General features: G+C 45.7%; 2 protein-coding genes across 4 annotated transcripts; one reads left to right on the top strand and one right to left on the bottom strand.

The window, feature by feature from the left end:
- Nucleotides 1-183: 183 nt before the first annotated feature.
- Nucleotides 184-19251, bottom strand: znf609a (zinc finger protein 609a). 3 transcript variants are annotated; one of them, XM_011607234.2, is made up of 10 exons: nt 18857-19251; nt 13749-13938; nt 8873-9712; nt 5820-6045; nt 5444-5531; nt 2585-4745; nt 1966-2338; nt 1543-1845; nt 1343-1412; nt 184-848 (listed from the first exon to the last, which is right to left on the bottom strand). In XM_011607234.2, exons 3-10 carry the CDS (start codon nt 9590-9592, stop codon nt 839-841), a joined length of 3951 nt encoding a protein of 1316 aa, XP_011605536.2. In that variant the 5' UTR covers nt 9593-9712; nt 13749-13938; nt 18857-19251; the 3' UTR covers nt 184-838. The 3 variants fall into 3 exon arrangements, with proteins under 3 accessions (XP_011605536.2, XP_011605537.2, XP_003967347.3); XM_011607235.2 differs by lacking the exon at nt 13749-13938 and having other exon boundaries at nt 1334-1412; XM_003967298.3 differs by lacking the exon at nt 13749-13938.
- LOC115250979 (uncharacterized protein CFAP97D1) lies at nt 16862-22312 on the top strand. The gene is made up of 6 exons (XM_029841466.1): nt 16862-17029; nt 20253-20414; nt 20645-20725; nt 20801-20919; nt 21089-21272; nt 21465-22312. Exons 2-6 carry the CDS (start codon nt 20322-20324, stop codon nt 21609-21611), a joined length of 624 nt encoding a protein of 207 aa, XP_029697326.1. The 5' UTR covers nt 16862-17029; nt 20253-20321; the 3' UTR covers nt 21612-22312.
- The last annotated feature ends 147 nt before the right edge of the window (nt 22313-22459 follow it).

Here is a 22459-nt window from a genome sequence, read left to right as displayed (position 1 = left end):
CTTCAAATATCCACTGGAAACAGGTGCAGTACTTCAGATGAGACTCATCACAAACCAAACAGTTTCTCGTCACGAATGGGAAGCAACGGCCAAAATAAAAGTGTAACAGCAGTTTCACATTAAAATGGATACTACAGTATATGGATGTGTTTTGGTATAGAAATAATGACATGGAGCTCAGGATGCCGTTGCACCAGCTACAGGTTTAATATCAGATCAACAACAGTAGAAAAACAGAGGTTGAGTCTACCAGACAAAAAGAACAGTAGGAAATCCAACAGCATCCAACAGGCTCTTTAAAATAATTCCTCTGTACAGTATTTACACACATGCGCGCGCACACACTCACACACACACACACACACACACTACAGTACAGCTACACGATGAGGACGAGTCTGACACTGTCTGTCAGTCGGAGGACTCGGCGACGCTCTGGTGCTGCTCTCTGATTGGTCCGTCCTCCCTCCAGTGTCATCTCTTGTGATGCTGACAGTCTTCATGTGACGTGATCAGGCGGGCAACACGCCGCTCCTCAAAGAGCTTGCTGTAGATTCAACCTCGGGAAGGACACTACCCCGCTCCCCCCAGCCTGTGCCATCTTTACCCACTTCAAAACCGCTGCCCACCCACTTGAGCACCATGGTACCATGTGAAACCAGCAGGACTGAAAAGAACCTGCACTGGTCTTCTTGTCTTCCTGAAGGGGGGTGGGGCGACTCGCTGAATGTCCAGACAAAGAACTCAAACTAAACAAACACCACTGAACTGATGTCCAACAGAAACACGTCCTCGTATGATCCTGTCACATTACTCTGGCAGGGTGGTGGTCAGCCGCTCAGGTGTACCTGCACAGGTGAGGATAAACAAGGAAAGCGCATGACTCCAAAAGTATGAAAACATAAAATAGCTTCCAGTTTCCACGGAGACAGACGTCAGGCCCATCGCATGGACAGCCGGATGTCTTTCACTGTGACAGAAACTTCAAAGCAGTCAGTTTTTCCTCGCAGGAACTTGTGAATTTCTGGAGTTCGTACTCAGACGTCCTGTCATTGGTCGAGGTGAAAAGCATTAAGGCAAACCTAGCTGTCTCAAGTCCACACAAGTCTGATGCGACTGTGATAAAGTAGGTGAACATTTGTGCACGTTGCATTGTTAAAATCGGAGGCACGCGTGAGAGGCGGTTGATAAGGTTTCACGAGAGCGTAAGTACGGATGGAGAAAGGGGACAATTCTAAATAAATCTTTATGCCACTGTGAATCAAACATGCTACAGACAGCAGAGGTTGCAAGTGTGTGTGCAAATAAGGTTGCACGTGTGTGTACGTCTTACCGTTCTCACCTCCGTGTGGGGGGGTACGTGGACGGGGCAGACGCCTGCTGACTGGCAACAATGGCTGAGGAGGAGAGGCCTGATGGGTGGAGAGGGTGGTCAGAAACACATCAGTGCCTTTAAAATCATCACAGCTTCCTGTTCTACACGCTGAGGGTCAATCAACTGACCTCATGACGATGACCGTCATGTTCACAGCCGGGTCTTACCTGAGGTGTAAGAGAGGTCGTACTGTGCCGACAGCAGTGGGTAGCCAAGGTGATGATGGGATGGTAGGAGGCGCTCTCTCTCCCGGTCCCTGTCGCGCTCCCTCTCGTGCGGGGTCTTGTTGTCGGGGATGGATGGGGACTTGCTCTTGTACTGGCTTGCGTGCTGCTGCAGCAGTTCCAGAGCTTTGGCCTCACTGGGGGGCTTCATTGTTGGGCTGGAGCGTGAAGGTTTCTCCCCTTCCTCTCCCCCTGGAACCTTCCCTCCGTATGAAGGGAAGGAGTAGCCAGCTGGTAGATACGAGCCTGAGGACACGCGGATGTCTGTCACACATTCTGAAACACGAACTACATAATAATAAGAGCAGTTCAGCTCCTGGACAGTGATGATCTGAAGCCTGGAGAGGCTCCTGCTGTCAGCCCTACCTGGGTAGTTCTGCATCATGACCGACGGCATGCCTCTGTACCCGGGGTGGTTCGGCTCGTAGCCGTGGCTGTATGCATAAGGTCCATGTACGTAGGGCATGTATCCCTGATGCTGCGCCAGGTGGGGGGAGAACTGCAGGTGTGGAGTGCGTGCCTCCCTCCCTCCACCACGGTGCTCCTCCGGAGTCCTGCGCTCCCCCCCCTCCTTCACCTCCTCCTTCAAGAGACCTTCCTTGGGCCGCTGCCTCTCTTCTTTCCCCTTCCTGTCACGCTCTCGTTCTCGGTCCTCTTTCCAGCGCTCGTCCTCCTGACCTTTAGGAGCTTCGGGGTATTTGCTGGGGTAAATGTAGGGCCATGAGCGCGCGTCAAGCTCCTACAGGAAGAGAAGAACTACAGACGTTAGCCGTGCTCATCCTTACTGAAGAGGTGATGATTGAGGAATTCTCGTAGTTAAATACCTTCAGTAAGAAAAAGTTGGTGGAAATGTATTTATCGGTAGAAATACTAACTGAAATACTGATAACCGCAATAAAAGTTAAAAATAAAAGTTCAATTGAGTCCCATCCAAAGACTGAAGCGACCCGTGTGTGTGTTTGTGTCTGTATGAGAGCAGCCTCACCTGTCTGTACCACATGGCCGCCTCCACACCCGCCGGCCTGCCCAACTCCACCCCTGGCTTGGCTTCGTCTTTCCCATGATGCCCTGCTTCACTCAGCTTCATTTTCAGACCCTCTGGTTGGGCAGCAGAGGCCTTGGAATCCTCCCCCTTTGCCATAATTACAGACTTGGACTGTTCTGATGCCAACTGTGACTCTTTGGGCTTGTTGGGGTTCAGAAGCACTTTAGTGCCCAGGTCGGTGAGACTGGGGGCCCTGGACAGAGTGGGGGGCACTGAGGCCTTCTGCTTCCACTCATCTTTTCCAGAACCTTCGCGCTCTTTGCTCTCAGCCTTCTTGTCGGCCTGTCGCTGTCTCTCCTCGCACTGCTGGCGGTAGGCTGGGTTAGAGGCTAGAAGGTGGGCGTGGTACGCCTGGTCTGGAGAGTAGGAGTATGGAGGGACGTAGTACTGGTTGTAGTACAGAGGTTGTGTGTACATGTTGGAGCGCTGCTGGATGACTGATGGCTGCTGAGGCCCCAGGTCATTTTTCCTGTCTTCCTGAGGCTCTGCCTTCAATTTACCCTCCTCCCCCACCTCCAGCTGCTCTTCCTCCTTCTTCATCCTCACCTGAGCTCCATCCATGTGGGACGGCAGCACAGGGGCTGCTCCTGGGCTGGGGTTGGTGTAGCTGGGTGAATAGTAGGAATCATAGTTGGGATAATACGGTGATTCCTTACTGGGAGCCTGAGGGGGGAAAAGCGCCTTCTTGGCCCCTTCACGAGGCCCCTGGTCAGGCTCGGTTTTGACCTTCACCCCCTCCGTTTTCCCTTCTGTGTCCTCCCCTGCATCAGATATATCAGAGTAGGCGGGGCTGCTGGTTTTCACAGAAGCGTTGTCAGCTCCATTTTGGTTGAGGTGCAGTGGGGGCACAAGGCCAGCCTCCATCCTGCCAGCCACACCGATGGATGGGCTGGGAGCATTGTCGGAGAAGCTGTAGACCTTGTCGGCCTCGGCCTTGATGCTGGCCAGCCGGCTCTGGTGAGTGTCAGAGGAGCCATTGAGCAAAGCATCAGACATCTCAGAGTAGGGACTCTTACCCTCCTCGGGCCTCGCCGCCTTCCCCGCTGCCTTTGGGCTATCCCCTTCCTTCCCAGCCTCCCGTTTCTTCTTGTCCTTCTTCTTCTTGTCCTTGCCAAGGGTGGGGCTTGATGCAGGGTCTGCCAGAGGAGGTGCTTTTGGCTGCATGCTCTTTAGCTGAGGGCTTTTGGGAACGGACTGTACCACCGAGCCTAGAACCGGCGAGGACTGCTGCAGGGTGTAAGGTGAGGGAGCGTTGGAGGCTGTGGTGGCTGCAGGTCGGGCTTGTTTCAGAGATTTTTGGGCCAGCTTATCAGGTTTCCCTCCTCCAGACACTTTTTTGGCTTTCCTGTCATCCAGCCCATCATTGCTAGCCTCATCAGTTAAACACGTCCCCTCCTCTCCCCCATCTGTCCCCTCAGGCTCCGCCTCCCCTCCCTTCTTCTTGACCTTCAATGCCAGCTTCCCCGGCGAGGGGGACGGAGCATCAAACCCCTGTCCTTTTGGTGTGGCTGAACGGGCAGGGGAGATGGCAGCACCATTACAGGACATGGGGTCAGGGTGGAGGGCGGGGTCATCTCCATATTCACTGTCCCCGTCCTGGTCTAACCGGATGTCATGGTCATTATGGGCCCGCGCCTGGTGGTACTTCAGACCGTTGATGTGCTTGTACTTCTTGTTGCAGTTGGGGTGAGGACAGTCAATAAGCACGGGGGAGGAACAGGTCCGGTCCATCTGCGGAGGGGGGAGGGTGTCCGATTTCCCTCCAGTGAGAGGGACTGCAGCCCCCGTGGAGTTAGTCCTCATTCTCTTTAAAGCTTTGGTGTCCTCTGAGCTGGAGGTGGGCTCCATGTCAGAGACAGGCTTCGTCTTCCTTTTGGCCGAGGTAGGACTGGCCTTGACGTCCTCGGCGCCGCCTGCTGTCTGACTGCCGCGACGACCTTTGCTGTTTGATGCGGCGCCCCGCGTCTTGCTGCTGCCGCTGCCTTTGTTGTCCGAGGAGTTGCTGTTATCATTTAAGGGAGTATTGCTACCAGGACGCATTCTCTTGCCCCGACCACGGCCGGCGCGCATCTCCACATCACTGGTGGGAGAGTCACAAAACCTGAAACAAGTCAGAGAAACCCAGAAGGTTAAGAGGCAGCCGAGGGTGGCGTCATGGTCCTGGTACTTCATGTTTGCAGAACAGAGGTTTTAAAGTGTAAATACAAACTTAAGTTGAGTCGTGTTGTGAAAGTGTCAAATAAAGTTTGACAGCAGAGCAACAAGCTGCCGTTACAGAGATGATGATTTAACTTCACTGACTTTAGACGGGTGTAAGAGATGATTCTGAGACCTTTAAAGGTTTCAGCGTCCTCCCTCTCTAGCTACTATTATTATATTGATAAAAGGTGTTGTGTGCTGTTATGCTGAAGCCAATTTAAGGTGTTTTAAAGGCGTTTATTTCCGCTCTGTCAACATTCTGCTGATTAGGCAGATTTTAACTTGCTCAATGTTCTCAGACACTTTCAGTGGATGCAGTAAAACCAATGAGGAGCAGAAACACCCTGGTGAAGAGTTTTTTTCTTCTTCCATAAATACAACAGATTATTCAGGCTGATTTACTGATTCTGGAGCTTCAAAGTTCACGAAATTAAGTGTGTTTAAAATAAATATGACTGCATTAACTGTACGACAGATTAATATTGGCTTTCTTGACTAGAGCTGTGTGTTGCTTTCTCTGCTGCTTGCACAGTTTGGGAGGTTAACGGCTGTAGCCAGAGATTTGGTGACTGAATACTTCGTAAATTCATAAAAGTGTACCTTGGAGGCGCCCAGTCATGTCTTGTGCAATCGAGCAGCGTCCCCACGTAAGTCTTGTTTCTCCAGGTGACGTTAACAACCAGCATACCTACAGACAGAAATACACCATATTCAAACACACCCCTCCAGGTCACGTGAACATGAGCCGCTGAGTCTGGCTGCCTCAACGCTAATCAAGTCTACATGTTAGAGGACACCTGGATGACTATATCACTTCCACTATGTAACTTTTGAATGAATGTTATGTGAATGTTGGTTATCTTTGTGTCCCTCTAACGCTGCTGCTTATAGAAGAAAAGAAGCAACTTTAAATAGAGAATCAGATTATTGAGATTACACAGTAATTATGAAAAAGCCCCATAAATAAAGTTCGCACCATCTTCCGTCTCCTGCCAAACGATCCCCTCCAAGTTGACACTGGTGCCTGGCTCACAGGGTCCCAGGCACTCCGGCTCAGTGGCCAATGCCACGTCTGCCGTATTTACAGCGACGGAGCGCGTGCGGACCATGATCTGTTCACAGGGAGACGAGACGTCGCTGTTTGTGACTGGAGTGAGAAGGTGGAGAGGAGGTGGTGCAGGGGTGGCTGTAGGAGAATCCATCTGAGGGGGAGACAGAGGAGGAGGGTCAGGAAACACCGATAACAGGACCCACTTTACAAGCTGGTCGGCTCTAAAGGAACCCTCTAGAACCTGACCGATGACCTGGAAGTGTAGGATTCTTCTCTTCAGGCTGGTGCTGGTTCATGGATTAGTTATTAATGCAGTAAAGCACAACCAGAGTCTGATCAGTTCCATCTTCAACGTTTCAGCACTTTCAGAACTGAAACATCCGCAAACTCTCTTCTCTGCTCTCAAAGGGATATGCCAAAAAAACAGACTGCACTCTCTCAAAGGAGTGCTCACCAACACTGCTCAGCTGTCCCATCTGAGTCGAGAAGGAGCAATGATGCTGCCGAGCTGTTTGTTTCAGGACACTGTGCTGAGCTGAATCCTAACAGTGATGTACTGCTAAAACTTCACATGTATGAAACACACACCTTTTCAGGGTTTGTGCACTTTAAATCCCATGAACACACATTTGCATGCAATGCTTTTTTAGCTTCTACACAAACAATTGTAATTTGTGCTGGTTTTCACACTTATATGCAGACACGAGCACCAACTTATTGCTCAGAAGAAGCAGATGTTGGGCAGATTGACAGGGAGAACCTTCACTCAGGCCTCTCACACAAACTGTGAGGAATGTCAGAATGAACAACAGGTCAGCAGTTATTTCTCCATGGGATGCCAAAACTCTGGAACAACATCTGTGAGGGAGGCCTGGGGGGGGGGGGGGGGTTAGGTTCCTCTGTTGATGAGGCCAGAGACTGCAACAGGCTGGGAGCACTACACATAGCACAGTTCACCCTACAGTTCACCTATACTCAGCCAATCAGGTAGAAAACCAGTCCTGGACCATTAGCATCATGGGTCAACAGGCCCAAATCCTGCAGACATGTTGACCTGTTCACAGGTCGTAGTTGTCCTGCTGAAGAGCAGGATAGCTGAAGGGAGAAGGTCATTAGGGCAGACATGTGACGCTGAACTCCTGAAGGGTGCTGAACAGCAGCCACAGAGCTGAGATGTCAGGGGGGCAATTAGGTATCCATGTTTAAATGCTCTTCTTCATGTTTCAATCTTGTGTGGGAAGGAGAGCTTGAGGAACCATTCAGAGATAAATGTGCACAGGTTTTCAGCTCATTTAAGTCCTCTGCCATAATGTTTTAATCCAGGTTTGTGGTTCAATAACCTGTCCAGTTAGGAAGCAATAATCATGAGCTTCACCTGCCGTTGTAAAAATGAGAGACAGCAGCAGGTGAGGTCTAATTAATCAGCCAGACATCTTTTATAGCCGATTCTACATTTGTTTTGCATTTTTCCAGGCCCTCACCATTAGCTCCTGCAGGAGGGAGGCGATACGCGTTGCTGCCTCCTCCTTTTTTAAGTCTGTTTAGTCTGGGCTGTAGTGCACGTGGTGTCAGTGGTTCATGTTTTCATACCAACTCAGTGTCTGGAATGATGCGTTCGCACTATTTCGGCACAATCATGTTGTTGGAAAGGCCTGAGACGCATCTGCAGTCAAATCTAAACCTGCCATCTGTAGAAAACTGCAACAGGACTAAACAGAAAAGGACTTAAATGATCAACAGATGACACTCCAGCACAAAGGCTTCGTAGACTAGATGTGCAACCAGAAATTGGGATGATATTTCCTCCCATTATGTACTGTTATTCAACAGAGAGCACTATAACAGCCATCAGATCACTGAAACACTGAAAACTTCATTTTAACCACTGTAATGTCCTGAGCAGATGGAACATTTTAGATTGGACAACTCTAGTACATGGTTGTCTGATTAGTTTTTACTTTATATGTAAAACAAACACAGTAACTAGTAGAGCATTAAGTAGAGGAGCGCTTCATATACAGTCGAAATGTATGTATGAGAGGCACACAAGCAACCTTTTAAAAAAGCCTTAAACGTTGGTTGGAAGCAGCTTGTACCCAAACTGTGGTTTATTGTTATGTGTCTACTGTACATACTGCATATATAATTTTGTTTTTATGGTGCCTGCCTCAGGAGTGCAGATAAAACTGAGCTACTGTGCTAACTGATATATTATATTGCTAAAGTTTGAGGTGCGTCCTAATTTTACTAAATAATAAAAGAAACATCTAAACTCAGATTTCCCAGCTTGTACAGCAGTTAGCCAGCAGGTAGCATCTATGATTGTAATTAAAGACAATAGACTAATTACATTAATCAAACCTGTTTAACCAGATTTAAACTGATTAGCAGGAGAACTTGTGGATGGGGACATTAGCGTCTAAAGAATGTGTCAGGGATCAGCCGGAGAAAAGACACTTTCTAAATAAAGAAACTGGGTTAGGTTTGATAGCTTCATAAATAGAACGTTACCAGATGATGGTATTTATAACCTACACATTCACCAAAGATAAAAATACACAGTCAGTGTAGTGTGAAGCCTGGAGATGTGCTGATTGACTTTAAGCCCAAATGTTATTACACATGATTTGTGACATAGTTCCCAACACAGGGGGGTTTAAAGGGTCAGTCCAGGGTGGTCCCATTGCAACAGTGTGTATACCAGCCTCCTCTGGCATTATGAACCAAGCTGTTCTCTAAATCAGCCTTGACGTAATTAGATCATTCTGCTAAAGTTTTAAGGCAGCAGTAGTGAAGACCTCACGGAAAGGTCTTGTGTAACAGGAGAGATGTCCCTTCACAGGGAACTGGGACTTAAGCAGCAGCCTCTGGACGACTGAAACCTTGAGGATCCACCTTCTAGTTCTGCCTCCTCAACCTGACTCATTGCTAACCAGACTCTGGTGTGTTCTGAGCAAAATAATAATAATAATTCCTACCTTTACTCCAACCACTTTTTTCAGATTTCGGCAGTCACCGTCATCCACCTCTTGATCGGTCGTCATAGCAACCGGTGGACCGATTGTCGAGGAGTCCAGAGCCAGACTCCCAAGCTTGGCTGCAGCATGCTCAGTGTTCTGTTGGCCTTCAAAAGGACCGATGCAGGATGCCCCCATTGGCACAATGGCGGCCACAGACTCGTCTGCACTTGCCGTGCCTGAGCCCATCAGGTCCAGTTTGTCCTTCTTTGCTTTCCCAGATACCATGTCCTTGTCCTTTTTCACAGCCGGGAGGGTACGGGAGGACTTACTACACTTGTCACTCCCCTTAGCGGGGACTGAACTGGGGTTCTGGGGTGGAGGCTCTATGGTGGCTCGACCCTGAATCTCTTTCTTGGTTCCATCTGAGACTGGTGCTTTGATGCTCTCCTTAGAGTTTTTACTGCGTTTAGATTTGGATTTGCTCTCTTTACCCTGTATGGCAGCAACAGGACTAACAAACTTTATATTTTCAGGTAAAGTAGCCACAGCACTGGGAGGGGCAGCCATGCCCCCGCCCTCCTTACTGCTTGACATCTCTAGTTTGTCTTTCTCCAAGTCGGCGTCCAAGTCAATGATCAGATTGCCAACACCGATATCCCACTCATCACCGCTGTCGTATGTGTCCACCGCGCTGGAGTCCACACCTTTCCCGCCTGCAGGACCGCTGCTGAGGGACATCTTAGTAGGATCGTCCCAGAGCGGTGCAGGGGGGCTACAGGAGGGCTGCGCTCCTCCCAGCCACAGGATGCCTCCTCAGGGTTGGCACCCACGCCTCCTCCCAGCTCGCCACATGGCCTCCTGCACACAGGACAAAGGAGAGGTTAGATCCAAGTGTTTTCACACGTTTCAATAAGTCAACCTATGATGGCTTATTATAAGATGAATAAGGAAGAGAAGCACACATTTCAAAGACCTGACTCTTAAATCACTATAAGTTACAACGGATGGGTGGAAGGAGGAGACACGTCCCCCGTTGGAGGCCCATTTCACATACGATTGACCCCTGACCTCTGGAGCCTGTGATCTGACGCAATGGGCAGGATTTTTGTTTTGTAACGTTTATGCCTGTAGTGGAGGTGAAAGGGTTTACAAAGTCCATAAGGTCACCGTTAGGCTGGAACCTGAGGGTTGACTCTTGTTTAGAGGGTATTATAGCTGCTTTAATAAATCTCCTAAACTTCAGCAGGAATATTTTATTTACTGTTGAAGTGGATTGTACAGTGCTTGGAATCACTGATCTGAAGGGCTTTGTTTCAGGCCTGTCTAATCATATTTCAAGCTGATCACCAATGATCTAAATCAGAAACAGACAATTAAAACGTCTTGTTTTAATTTTTTTCTCCTCCTAAAAATGTATTGCTTCTCCCCCCATATGTGCAGTGAGGAGTCCTATTTTCCTCTGAAACCAGATTTCAGTGAACTTTGACCCTGTTTGGTAGGAGTGATGCTCAGCACTGTCAGGTCACTCAGACTCTGACAGTGGTGCTCCTAAGAAGAACAATGAGCTGTTTAGGGGAGGAGTGTTAACAGGAAGTGTCACTGAACCACAGCCTAACCCCACAGGAAGACAGCGCACATTTAAACAGGAATGAAACTGCTGTATAATCAGTTAAGTCGACGCGTCACACACGTTTTGATGCTTTCGGATCAACTAGTGTTCAATCTACCAAAGACAGGTGGGAGGAGGCTCCAGAATACCTGAGGGTCATTTGAGGGTGTGAAGCTCAGCTCAGAGCTGGACCTTAAATAAATGCAAGCTTAAATTTAAAAAAAGACATCAAATGCCAAAGTTTCAGTACATGACCAGATGTCAACAGGCTGAGAGACAGGCCGTCCTGCTGCAGGACGAGAGGATGGGATGTACAGTGAACAGCACAGGTCTCTGGTGCAGAGTCAGTGGTTGTGACTCCACACGGCTGCTGCTGAAACCACCAGGTGGATTAACTGGGAACGGATTTATATTTGACCGCCTTGGATGCTACACGTAATTAAAGCTAGTTCTGTGGAAGTAGCCGTTATAGTGTCTCTGTATGGAGATTGGGGGGAGCTCGTCTACAGCTGGATAATTCATCCAGCCTGCCTGGGTGGAAACTTGGCCCAGATGATTCCACAGCTCAATACAGATGAGCCAGCAAGTATCATGTGACCCTCTTGGGATGTAAACTACATGACCGAGGCTGAGTAAATCCTTGCCCACACATTAGCACGCTGTCAAAGCTGCAGGTGATTTACAGCAGGCGGGCTGGACGGCAGGAAGAGGAAGAAGAGCTGAAGAAGGCTCAACTTGCCTGGATCTGCGTGGATTGCTGGAACACTGAAGCTGCACCTCCAGGTTCCAGGCCGATTTTTAGAAAGGCCCTTGAAGTAGGCGGGAAGCTTCTAAAACGCTTCATTAAAATGATTATTCGGAGGATATTTTACTTTTTTATAGCATTTTTAGTCAATATATTTTAAACTGAACGTGGCCTGATAAGGCCACAAAGGTAAAAAAAAATCTGTATTAATAAAAGAGACGCTAAATGAGTGTAAATAAGCGACGACATTTCTGTCCTCAGGCATTAAAGTCCTGTTTTTCCAATTATTCAAAAATCACAAACTGGTGGGAAAAAGTCATTGGTTTAGTCTGGTTTACACATGGATATTTCCAGTCTTGGGGACTAAATAGAAGGAAGAGACCAGGTTCAAACTTAATCTAGAAGTTGAAGTCAGACTTTTCTATCCATTTATCTTACCTGCTGTTTACACACTGGAGTTTTTACATGCTGGCTCACACAAATGATATACATTTTTATACAGATTATTTCACCTTAAAGCAATGAAGGAATGGGGGGAAGCATCCACACCCAACTGGTCCCATGTCATTATCTGAAGCCATGACTCAGCCAAACCCTGCCGCTTCCATGCGCCAACCATAACTCATCCGAATGTAAATGAGACGCGTTGCTGCAGGTCCAAACATGCACCAAACCGTGCACTCATGTTTGCTTCAAATGAAAAAGCAGAGCTGGAGCTGACAAAACATTTGTAACTTCTGCAAAGCCCAAGTCTCATTCTGTGGAAAGAAGAATGCCTCATGCATGGAGCACTTTTGGAGATACTGGACAGAGACCAGTCTAACCAGAGAAGTGGTGAAGAGTTCAACAGAGACCCTCCTCTACCACTGTCTCAAGCTTGTTCAGCCCTCTGGAAAGAACACCAGCGTCTCTACTGAGCATGGACAGCCGGCGACAATGTCACCGCTCAGAGGAGCAGCCTCTTGACACTTGAAAGCACTGGCGTGAGGAGGATAGCTAAAAGTAGCAGTTCCTACTAATATATATATATATATATACATATACACATACATATATATATATATATATATATATATATATATACATATACACATACATACATACACACACACACATATATAGTACCGTAAATTCTGGACTACAGAGCGCACCTGATTAAAAGCCGCATAATCTAATTTTAGAAAGAAAATCAATTTTGTACTTATACAAGCCGCACCGGATTTCAAGCCGCAGGTATCCCACGTAGTAATATGAAAAATTAGATCACAAACATTCAGTACCGGTATATGTTTTTATTACCGTAAGAGACAAGTCACTGACGAGTGACAAACAGACAGGTAAGAAACAACAGCCACTCTTTTCACTTGTGTGTTTATACAGAGACCTTAAATCCAAATTTTATCACGTCAGGATTTTTTTTTAACTTTTCTTTTAATTGAATCCACTTAGCAACATAAATATATTGTACAGGTAAATGCTTTTTTTCCTCAAACGGTGTCTGTAATGCAGCTACCTTGAAATATACGTTTGTATCAGCTACACACAAATTACGTTGTTTATGCTTTTTTACTCAAACAATGAACATTCTAAAACTCCCCGATGGCCCACCTCTAAAATCTTCTATTTTCATCGTGGTGGCAATTGCTTTTGCCTTCCATCTGAGTTGTACAGCGGAAACACCGCGGCCCCCTGCTCTGTGTGTTGACCCAGTCTTCCAGAACGTTTTCAAGCTCGGTACACCTGCGATGTTTACGTCTAAAAGCTTTTGTTGTCTTTTTACTTTGGATCAGTACTTCAGGCGGGCGTCTCCACCTTCTCGCCATTTATTACCGTAATTTATGCCAAGATTACGCGCGGCAGCTCGATTTCCTTCTTCACCCGCCAGAGTGATCGCTTTTAACTTAAAAGTCGCATCATATGCGTTTCTTCTAGTATTTTCCATGTTGATGAGGGTTAGTAAAAATGACTGATTCACAATAGTTGTGATAGCGCGCCACGAAAAAAAACATAAATAAGCCGCAGTGTTTAAAGTGTAGAAAAAAAGTAGTGGCTTATAGTCCGGAATTTACGGTAATTGCTTGGTATTTTATTCTATTATGTGATTCATTTAACTTGAAGTCTATGGTTTTGAAAGGACAGATTTCAGATTCAATTTCATTCTTTGTATTTCACGGTAAAAGCTCGCATTTGAGTTTTTAGGAGCTCTAGTCATTTTGGCTCGGCACTGTTTTTTATAGCGCTGAGCAGCAATAGCCAAAGAGCTGTTTGGTGCACATTTTCTTTAGTCCAGACATTGAAAGAGAGTTTATGTTCATTTCAGATGCTGCTGAACAAAACTGACTGACAGGATGTGATGTTTTTGGAACATGATGTCGGCGTTATGATAAAAGTACACGATTACCTGCTGCTTTCTCTGTTCCTGCTTACACTAAGCTACACTAACATCAGACCTTATCCTGTCAGAACTTGTTCCATGAGCATCAATACTACGGAGGGGTTTTTGTTGTGGTTCCGTTCAACTGTGAACTCTGACCACTCACCCTGAGGTTCTTGGCTCTGATGACCTGCAGGACTCCTGGAAAACCTGTTGTTGTTCTCAGAGAGCTCTCAATCCCAGACTGTGCTCTTAGCGTTCTCTGCTCCTGCAGCCTGGTTACTATGAGCTCCGTCTGTCAGATGTCTGCAGGCTTTTCTTCTGTCAGAACACTGTAGCTGCTGCTAGAGACGCTTCTGTAGCGGCAACACAGTTGGAGAGACAAAACCAAAGTTTGCTTTGTTTAATCTGTAATACACACTTAAACACCGACATCCTGCACTTTGCACTGAAGAGACGCGGCATCGATTGTAAAAATGCAATGTGGGTCAGGGGTTGTTCAGAATGGGAGAGCTGAGAACTACAGCATCCAGGTGACAGTCACAGAACCTGCTCAGAATAATTACAATTAATCAGCAATTACAAATGTGGACAACTGATAGCAGGGAGGAGGTGTGATGGAATGCTCCAAAGCCAATATTAAATATGGATCAAATCTCGGAGACAGGTGATCCTGAAGTTAGTTTACTAAACAACGTTTCTGACTGAATCAACTCCTTGAGGAACAGCTATGGCTGCAGAAGTTAGACTTCTCTTCTGGGTCAGAGTGTGCGTGGACCAGCTTCATCCTCCAGTCAGACCATAGGAAACTGTTCTCCAGGACCCAGTTCAGTTGTGCATCTGCAGGAAGTTCCAGTGGTTCATTATTAATGAAGGCTGCAGATGAAAGATGGTTTTTCATCATTCATGAATCAGGCTGCCTCTCCCAGATTAAACCAGTAATCAGTCTTAACTGGGCGAATCTCCTCACGTCTCCTCTCCACACTAACACGCAGCAGGTTTGCTGCAACAAGGCTCTTCTCTTCATAGATGCTGAAATGTGGCCCCCACCATCAACAGCACCACCACCGGCTCTGAACCACAGCTAAACCTGCTCCAAGGTGGAGAAAGCAGATGAAACATGTACCAGTCTGGTCTTACAGCCTGGATCTGCTTATCCAGCTTCTGGCTCATCTACCAACTCAACACTCCAATAGAGACCAAACCCTCCCATGAAACCAGTCAGATCATCAGATCTGCAGAACGCCTTTAGCTGGGAATCCAGGAAACAGAGGTTAATAATTAATAAGACAGGAAAATCAATTTCAGCTAATCTGGGTTCATGTCTGCAGCCACAAAAAACAGCAAATGTCCAATCAGAAGGCTGCTTTGAGACATCTGTTACTGAGAAGGTCAAAGGAAGTGAAAGTCAAACTGACACCTGAGCCTCTGCAGCGACGTTCCCCTCTATTTACTGAAGAGTGATCAGAAGAGCTTCACCTGCAGGCTCTGTCATGCAGCTGTGCTGCCAACAGTGGAAGCACCCACATCCTGTTTCTGCACCAAGAGACCACATCCAGGTTCTCACAGCACGTTTGACTGAATCACCCGCAGCTCCAACCGATAACAGTTCTAAAATCCTCCCATTGGTACCACCAGACAAACGCAAAATTCTCTGAACGTTCCAAACATTAACCCCCAAAAGCTACACGCATAAAACGTCCTAGTGTCTGCTGAGGGGATGAAGACCTCGATCAGACAAGCAGCTGGGCGTCATGGAAATCCCACAGCAGTGTCCAAAAGTTGTAGAGCTGCAGGCTTCGCTGCTTCATGAGTGTGTGGTGCTTTCCACCTGGATCCAGCGGAGAGGAACCATGGCCTGTACACTGTCCACCAGGGTGGTCTTTCTTCCAGCTAAAGTTTCTTCTCTGGGGGCACCACTTTTCAAAGGAGGCTACAACGCTGGACTCTGTGATTGACTGGTTGTGCTCTTTGTTTCTGTTGCAGGTGGTACCGCCAAGGTTCTAAAAACCTCCTTATGCTTCCCTGTGGGCAATGTCCACAGAACCTTTCCTAGGTTCTCTGCTTCTCTGTGCTTCCCTCCAAGTTTAGATCACAGTGACCAAAGAGGAGCAACATTAGTTACTCATATTTATAGATTTAACGTCACAATCGCTTCAACCATTCATTCAGTCGTCGGCCGGCCAACAGCTGCCGTCATGCAGCGGATAATTCAGGTGGGAATAACAGTTGTTGGATATCACTGTGCAACACATTTCACCAATGGAAACGGTGTTGTTCCAGAAACGTTTGGCCTGTTGATAAACCTGATGCTAACTTTGGGAGGGAAAGTCTAAGTAACTATGCCACTTGTCGGCGGATGTTTTTTGTGGGGACTATGTTAAAGAATCGGTCTTCAATGGAACAGCCTCAGCTAAGCTAACGGTTTCAAAGAGGTAACAGATAGTAGGCTAACCTATGTTACAAGTTCAAAACTCAGGATACCAAACATCTGCGGCAACACCAAGGCTAATCACGATAGCACTGTACATCACCAAACAGAACTGAACAGAGTTGGCGCTTCAGAAAAGATGCTAATGCACGGTTAGGTAGCAGAACACGTCAAGTCCTATGACAGCAGAGAGTAAAGGAGGAAGTTTAAATAACTCTAGTGGAACATGGGTTCCAGACAGGATGAGGAGGACAGCGCTCTGATCTAATCCAGAACCCAAAGCGGACAGATGAACAGAACAGGATGGAGCTCTTCTCCTGCAGGAATGAGAAGTCGGCAGCTCTTCCCTTCCTCCAGTCAGACTCAACACCAGCAGAGACAAAGTGGCTGGGCTGGACTGGAACCCGTGTTAGACTGGAAACTAGATCAATTAGACAAACACTAGTTCCCTTAACTGCAGGCATCTGTTTGCTGTCACGTTTACAAACCGCTGCTCTATCTCCCGCTACCATTGGCTGAACATAATCACGTGACGACCTCAGACAAGTCTTTTCCCGTTCCACGGTTCACCACTGATGTTTACATTTTTCAATGCTTGGTGCAGAAAACAGATTTATAATAGACCGCTTCCTTTCTTCACCTCTGGACCGGTGCCGCTCTTCTTCTCCAGACTGGTCGACACTGATTTAGGCTCTTCCCTGTCGTCCAGGAGCAACTGGAAACTGGGACTCCGTAGAGTTTACAATGCAATGGTAGCAAGGGTGAGCGTGCATCATACTGGTAAATGCACATCGAACTGGTGGAGTCAGTCAAAATCAAAACTTCCAATAGAAATACAGGTTGGTGATGATTTAACATCTACAACACCAAGATTAAGACGATGTTTGGACACCAGAACAGAGTCGCTGCTGAAGACATGAGAAAGCAACAAAAGCAGCCAGGAGTTTCTATTTGTGTTGTGAAGATGGATCCTTCATTGCAACCACAACAGAAAAGTCTGAAGCAGCAGAGAAAAGGTGAACACCACTGCACTATCAATAGACCCTCAAATCAGGGTGACCACCACTTCCCACCAGTGCTTAGCCGGAATGACTGGTTTATGTGAGCTGCTGTCTATGGTGATGTTTGTAATTATACACTGACATGATTTTAACTGAAGAATTTGATCTTCACTAATTGTACTTACACCAACAATTTTGCATCCTTCTCCATGCTACAGCTCAGATAGTCTGTCATAAAGGTAATTTCAGATCAGTATTTTAATGAGTTCTTCTTATGTATAACATAAAATATCGACATACATTTCAGGAACGTGACTATTTCCTTAAATGCTTTTAAAAGGTCTACAAAGCTTAATCTTATACAGCTTTGTCCTGTAAATACTGAATATTGTGTATGCCTTGCATTGGAGTAATGTGAATAAGATTAAGACAATCTGATAAAAACGGTGTAAATTACTTAAAAACAACTACAAAAAAACTTGATTAGGAAGTTTAACAGCACAACTGAACATCATTTGTCTTCTTATTTTGGCCTGATAAGTGACGGCAGAGTGGCCTTAAAATAATGTTAAACACAACAATAAAGAGGGCTAATGGGATGTTTTACTGCAACATTAGGATATTGTAATCAACTGCTGGATGATTTATAGCTCAACAAAGTTCGATCTGTGGGTTATTATCGTGAGGTTAGCCTATGAGGCTAGCTCTGCTACCGAGGAGCTTCAGGAAATATTATACAAAAGTATTGCTGAAATGCTAGAGAGATACCGATCCGAATGGAATTATGCAGAAAACACATACATGCAAAGAAAGTGTTGCCAACACATCAGATCCAAGGAGCTAGCTAAACTAGCCGCGAAGAGCCGAATTACTTCCTAAGGACAACTAGCTGTAGCAGCTAGGTCGTTCCGGGACGTACTGCCCTTTAGCCCGTAGCTAATAAGTACACATGTTGCTTGGCTGCAACTTTAGTTTAATTAATGCAAGCTAAAGGTACACACGATGGCGAACTTAGCAAGCTAAAAGCATTTTTTTTTTTACAACTTGTGGCTAGATAGAGGCCCGTTCCGGCCCGCTACATGGCTAACGAGATCCATTATCGGACACATTGCTGCTTAGCCCTAACGGTGACATTTCGGCGTTTCATGTACAACTTTACAGTCGATTCACAACGTTTCCCAACATCACAAGGAAGCTTTTGAAGTCAAATTCTTGACAACACATATGACTCCAACAATTATCTTTCACATTATGCAAGTCTTTTGCATAACATTTGACCTTATGTCCAATTTGACATGTGGACAATTATACGATGCGTCGCTTTCAAGCTCCTTGTCAAAACCATGAATCAATTATCGGACAGACATTTACAGCCATCCGTACTCTAAATAACGTCTTGGACCAGTTCAATTTAAAATTTAGACCTATAGCGAGTCAACAGGACACCCAGACGAAGAAAATATAGCGATCAAAGTTTCTGTAACTCAACTGGATGTTTAAATCCCACTTAAGGTTGAAACCGTAGTTTGAACGGAAGGTAGGAACAACAGTGTGAAATTGTAATGTAACTGCAAGAAATAAAGACATTTTGTTTCTAAAACACGGAATGTGGCAATGTTTACTTAAATGCCAATGCATCAGTTAATATAAACTAGACAAAAAGGGTCATTTGAGGATATCTGTCCGATTATAGACGCCTAACCCTTAGCTCCACGGTCTCTCCAGACAAAGACAGTAGTTAGCCTGCTGAGCTAACCCCCGGGATAGCTAGCAGGCTATCCCGCGTTTCAAAAAGTGAATACAAATTCCAACAAAAGAGCCAATTTCAACGTGTTCACTTACCCCGTTTAGAATGCCTTTGCGACCAATATTCATGTACACTCCATATGTCCAAACGATCCCAGTTAAACTGTAAAGATAAGCTCCAAAAACTGGTAGATTAATGAGGCAAACCAGTCAACGTGCTCCCAGTTCACTGGACCGCAGCCATCACACGGTCACATCCCGGATAAAAGCTGGAAAACAGCGGGAATCGCCGACATTTCCCTGTCAAATCCGACACCTGGACGCACAAGAAACCAATCCCAAGTATTCCATGACTGTATGTTATTCACAGAGTTTCCAGTTGAGCGTTATCCCGATAAAAGACACACAGACAGCAGCAGACAGACAAACAGCACCGCAGGGCTAAATGGCTGTTAGGTACAAATGTAAACAAAACCCGGCATGCCGGTCGGTGGAGTCACTGGACCTGGACTCACGTTCCTGGTTCATAAATACTGACTGGATCTGGAGTCACCCCGGACCTGACGACATCAAAATAAAGTGCAGTTGTTTACGTTTTCTCTGAATTACAAGTGCTAAATAATAAATATATTTTAAGAGTGAGATATTTATTTCCCTGTCCACCAAAATCTCCATCAGTTTTTTTTCCTCATTTAATTTTTACTTATTCCAGTCTAGCTTTATTTGTGAAGTATCTTTGACAGTAGCCGCAATAAGATAAGATAAACTTATAAACTATTGATCGCACATCGGGGAAATTCACGTGTTACAGAGGTAGCCCGTGGGGTACAGTACAGTATAGTACTAAAATAAAAATAAAAAGACTCTTATGTTATGTACATTACTATGTACATTATACATTTTATACAGAAATGGAAAAATTATATACAAAAAGGTGCAAATAAGAGACGTGCAAATAAGACATTCCGGAGGTAGTATGATTAAGTAGTGCGGAGAAATATGCCAAACCATGGGTTATTGGTGCTATATTAAGAGTTGTGAATGTTGTACAATCTGACTGCAGTTGGGATGAATGACCTGCTGTATCGTTCCTTTTACACCGTGGGTGTAACAGTCTGCTGCTGAAGGAGCTGCTTAAGGTCCCCACAGTATATATTGCAATATACTGTAATATTGTCTAATAGATTAATCAACAAGAGGCAGCTTTGTGCTGCCAAATGTGGCAAAAGGACAAAAACATTTATTCAATATTTCTGGGTGCATTCTACTGAAAATAATTTTTGCGTTATATATATATATTTTTTTTATCACCCCGGCAAGCTCTTATCTGATCATTTACACCTTCCCTGAATCTGGATATGTCAAAAACAAGCTGGAGACAATCAGACTATCAGTAGATTCAAAAAAGTTGCTACTGTAATCTAAACCTGAGAGATGTGGGACACGCCTCTTCCCCTCAAAAATAATTAATAGCAACCCTATCTGGCTGCAGCGAGATAACCATCGCCATGGTGACCCCAGCCACAGGCCTGCAAACACAGAGCAAGCCGTTATCAGCAGCATGCACAGGTCGTATCAACCACTGAAGCCCGTCACCAACCGGTACCTGCAGCAGCGCTGGGACCAGAACGACTATGAGAATCATCGCAAGAAGGTGAGTGTGAAGGTGGAGGAGTGCAGGGCTTGAGTGGAGGTCGAGGTGTACAGCAACAGCAAGATAACCTCTGGTTTTCTATTCTAAAATTCTATTTCAACTTCTGAGAGAAGATCTCCTTTTGGACTTTTGCACAGAGGCGACAGTAACCTTAATATTAAAGTTCTGTAAAGAGACTCAGAGACAGTCTAAACTTGTGCCGGAGAGTATAACTGCAGTTACCTGTCCAGGTGAGCTGCTCGCTGCCAACAGTGGACAACAAAGGCACCAGAACACCGACTCACATCCAGCTGAAACTGAAAAAGCTGCAGGTCAGCAGATTCTTACTTCCTGTTTGTCTTTGACAGAAACATCTGTCATGATTATTGAATTATTTATCCATTCAGCTGCAGGACGAGCGTCTGTCCACCATCGACAGAGACAACCGCCTGCTTGCCTCCAAACTGGCCCACATTGTTCATTCTAAAGGACTGCTGGACCATCAGAACCAGTACCACCTGAGGAGGTTGGTGAGATTTTCTGCTGTTTTAGCCAAGTTTGGTCATGTCACATCTGTTTCAGATCAGAACCAGATCAATGTCCAAACATAATCAGATTATGTAGCAGAATGTTGTGAATGCTTGTTTTTATGTGTTTCAACTGTTAAAGTTGTCCTTCATTCATTTCGTCTTCAGTCTTAATGCTGACAAGAGGAGGGCAGAGCATCTGCTTGTTGGACATCAGAATCAGGGTATCTATCAGCGAATCATATCTCGCCAGTCAGATTACCGCCGCCAGCTGTGGTTGGATGACTGGGAGAGGGCAGAGCGTCTGCGGGACAATATAACGCGCTACCCTCGAGGACCTGTGGAGAAAAAGGCTAGTTTACACCATGTGATGCAACCAAAGTTCTGACATGTCAGAGGGCGGAGCTACAGTAACCTTCTGCAGCCGGCCACTGGGGGAGGTGTTCTAATGTTCTAAGTCTTTATTTTACGGTGGTTCTGTTCAATGGATCTATCCTCCCGTCATGTTGATCAGTAAGCAGCTGTTGTGTGTTTGTATCTGCAGAGATCCTCCAGAAAGGTGAAGTTTGCCGCCGTGGGGGGCAGCGAACCGTCGTCAAGCTGCAGCAACAGCGTCACCACAGAAACAACCAAAACCGATGATGATGACATACTTCCACAGTCGTCTGATAGCAGCTTCAGTGATGATTGATGGGTTGAGGAGCAGCTGCAAACACCCCTGCACCCTGAAATATGCACATGAATCATCAAACACTTTAAAATACAAACTGACTCCCATAATTTACATGAGTTTTAGCATGCTAATGTTTGTTGGCATTTAGCTTTACTGTCTTGACAGATTTAATGGCAGCTGGAGCTTGAACAATCAACCCTTCTAAAATGGGATTTGTTTGTCCTGTTCTGGGCCGCTGTAGAAAAGTTTTATATTTCATCAGACCTTATTTTTCTATTCTGACTTCTCTTTTCCTGAGTAACTTTTCTGTCTTATAAAACTATCTAATCTTACATTCTCAGACTGTAGTTCTTGTCTGAATGAAACAATAATCGGTTTCTCTGGCGTCCTTCTCATGAGCAGCCGTCATCTGCAGACTGACCACTGGAGGGCAGAAGAGGAGTGTCTGTGCTCTGCGGGCTCTTCTCTGGTGTTTCCCGTGAAGGGTGATGATAATGAAGATGATGATGAATATCTGAGCCTGCAACAACACAATAATGTTTGGTTCTTCTAGATTAAGAGTTAATTTCTTTTGTTCTTTTTGTTTCGTTTTCTTTTGTTCAATTTTCTGTCCGAAATGCATCAAATCAAGACAGAAAGAGGTGTAAAAACAGGGATCAAACATAAACTTGAAATAATTAAACAGCTTTTAATGCTATTAAACCAGGATATCTTCAACACAAATGGATAGTTTTTCTCAGTGATTTTAGTTTTGATTAAAATAATTTGCTTAGTTCTTAATATACCCTTGGCTTGTTAACAGATGTTTCCTGTTAAAGTTCCTCTTTGGGAAAGGAAAGAGGCCGTTAACAAGTCTTTAAAAAATG

The sequence above is a fragment of the Takifugu rubripes genome, chromosome 9 (assembly GCF_901000725.2).
Source record: "Takifugu rubripes chromosome 9, fTakRub1.2, whole genome shotgun sequence".
Classification (NCBI taxonomy): domain Eukaryota; kingdom Metazoa; phylum Chordata; class Actinopteri; order Tetraodontiformes; family Tetraodontidae; genus Takifugu; species Takifugu rubripes.
Note: the sequence above shows the minus strand (reverse complement) of the source record. Positions and strands in the feature narration are given on the sequence as shown.

Excerpts from the sequence above, each read along its gene's own strand:
- znf609a (XM_011607234.2), bottom strand. The coding sequence starts at position 9,592 with ATGTCCCTCAGCAGCGGTCCTGCAGGCGGGAAAGGTGTGGACTCCAGC. Across the intron at positions 4,746-5,443 it reads CATGACTGGGCGCCTCCAAG|GTTTTGTGACTCTCCCACCA; the intron begins GTACACTTTTAT and ends GACTTGTTTCAG. Across the intron at positions 1,413-1,542 it reads CGACCTCTCTTACACCTCAG|GCCTCTCCTCCTCAGCCATT; the intron begins GTAAGACCCGGC and ends TCCACCCATCAG.
- LOC115250979 (XM_029841466.1), top strand. The coding sequence starts at position 20,322 with ATGCACAGGTCGTATCAACCACTGAAGCCCGTCACCAACCGGTACCTG. Across the intron at positions 20,726-20,800 it reads TGAAACTGAAAAAGCTGCAG|CTGCAGGACGAGCGTCTGTC; the intron begins GTCAGCAGATTC and ends TTATCCATTCAG. Across the intron at positions 20,920-21,088 it reads AACCAGTACCACCTGAGGAG|TCTTAATGCTGACAAGAGGA; the intron begins GTTGGTGAGATT and ends TTTCGTCTTCAG.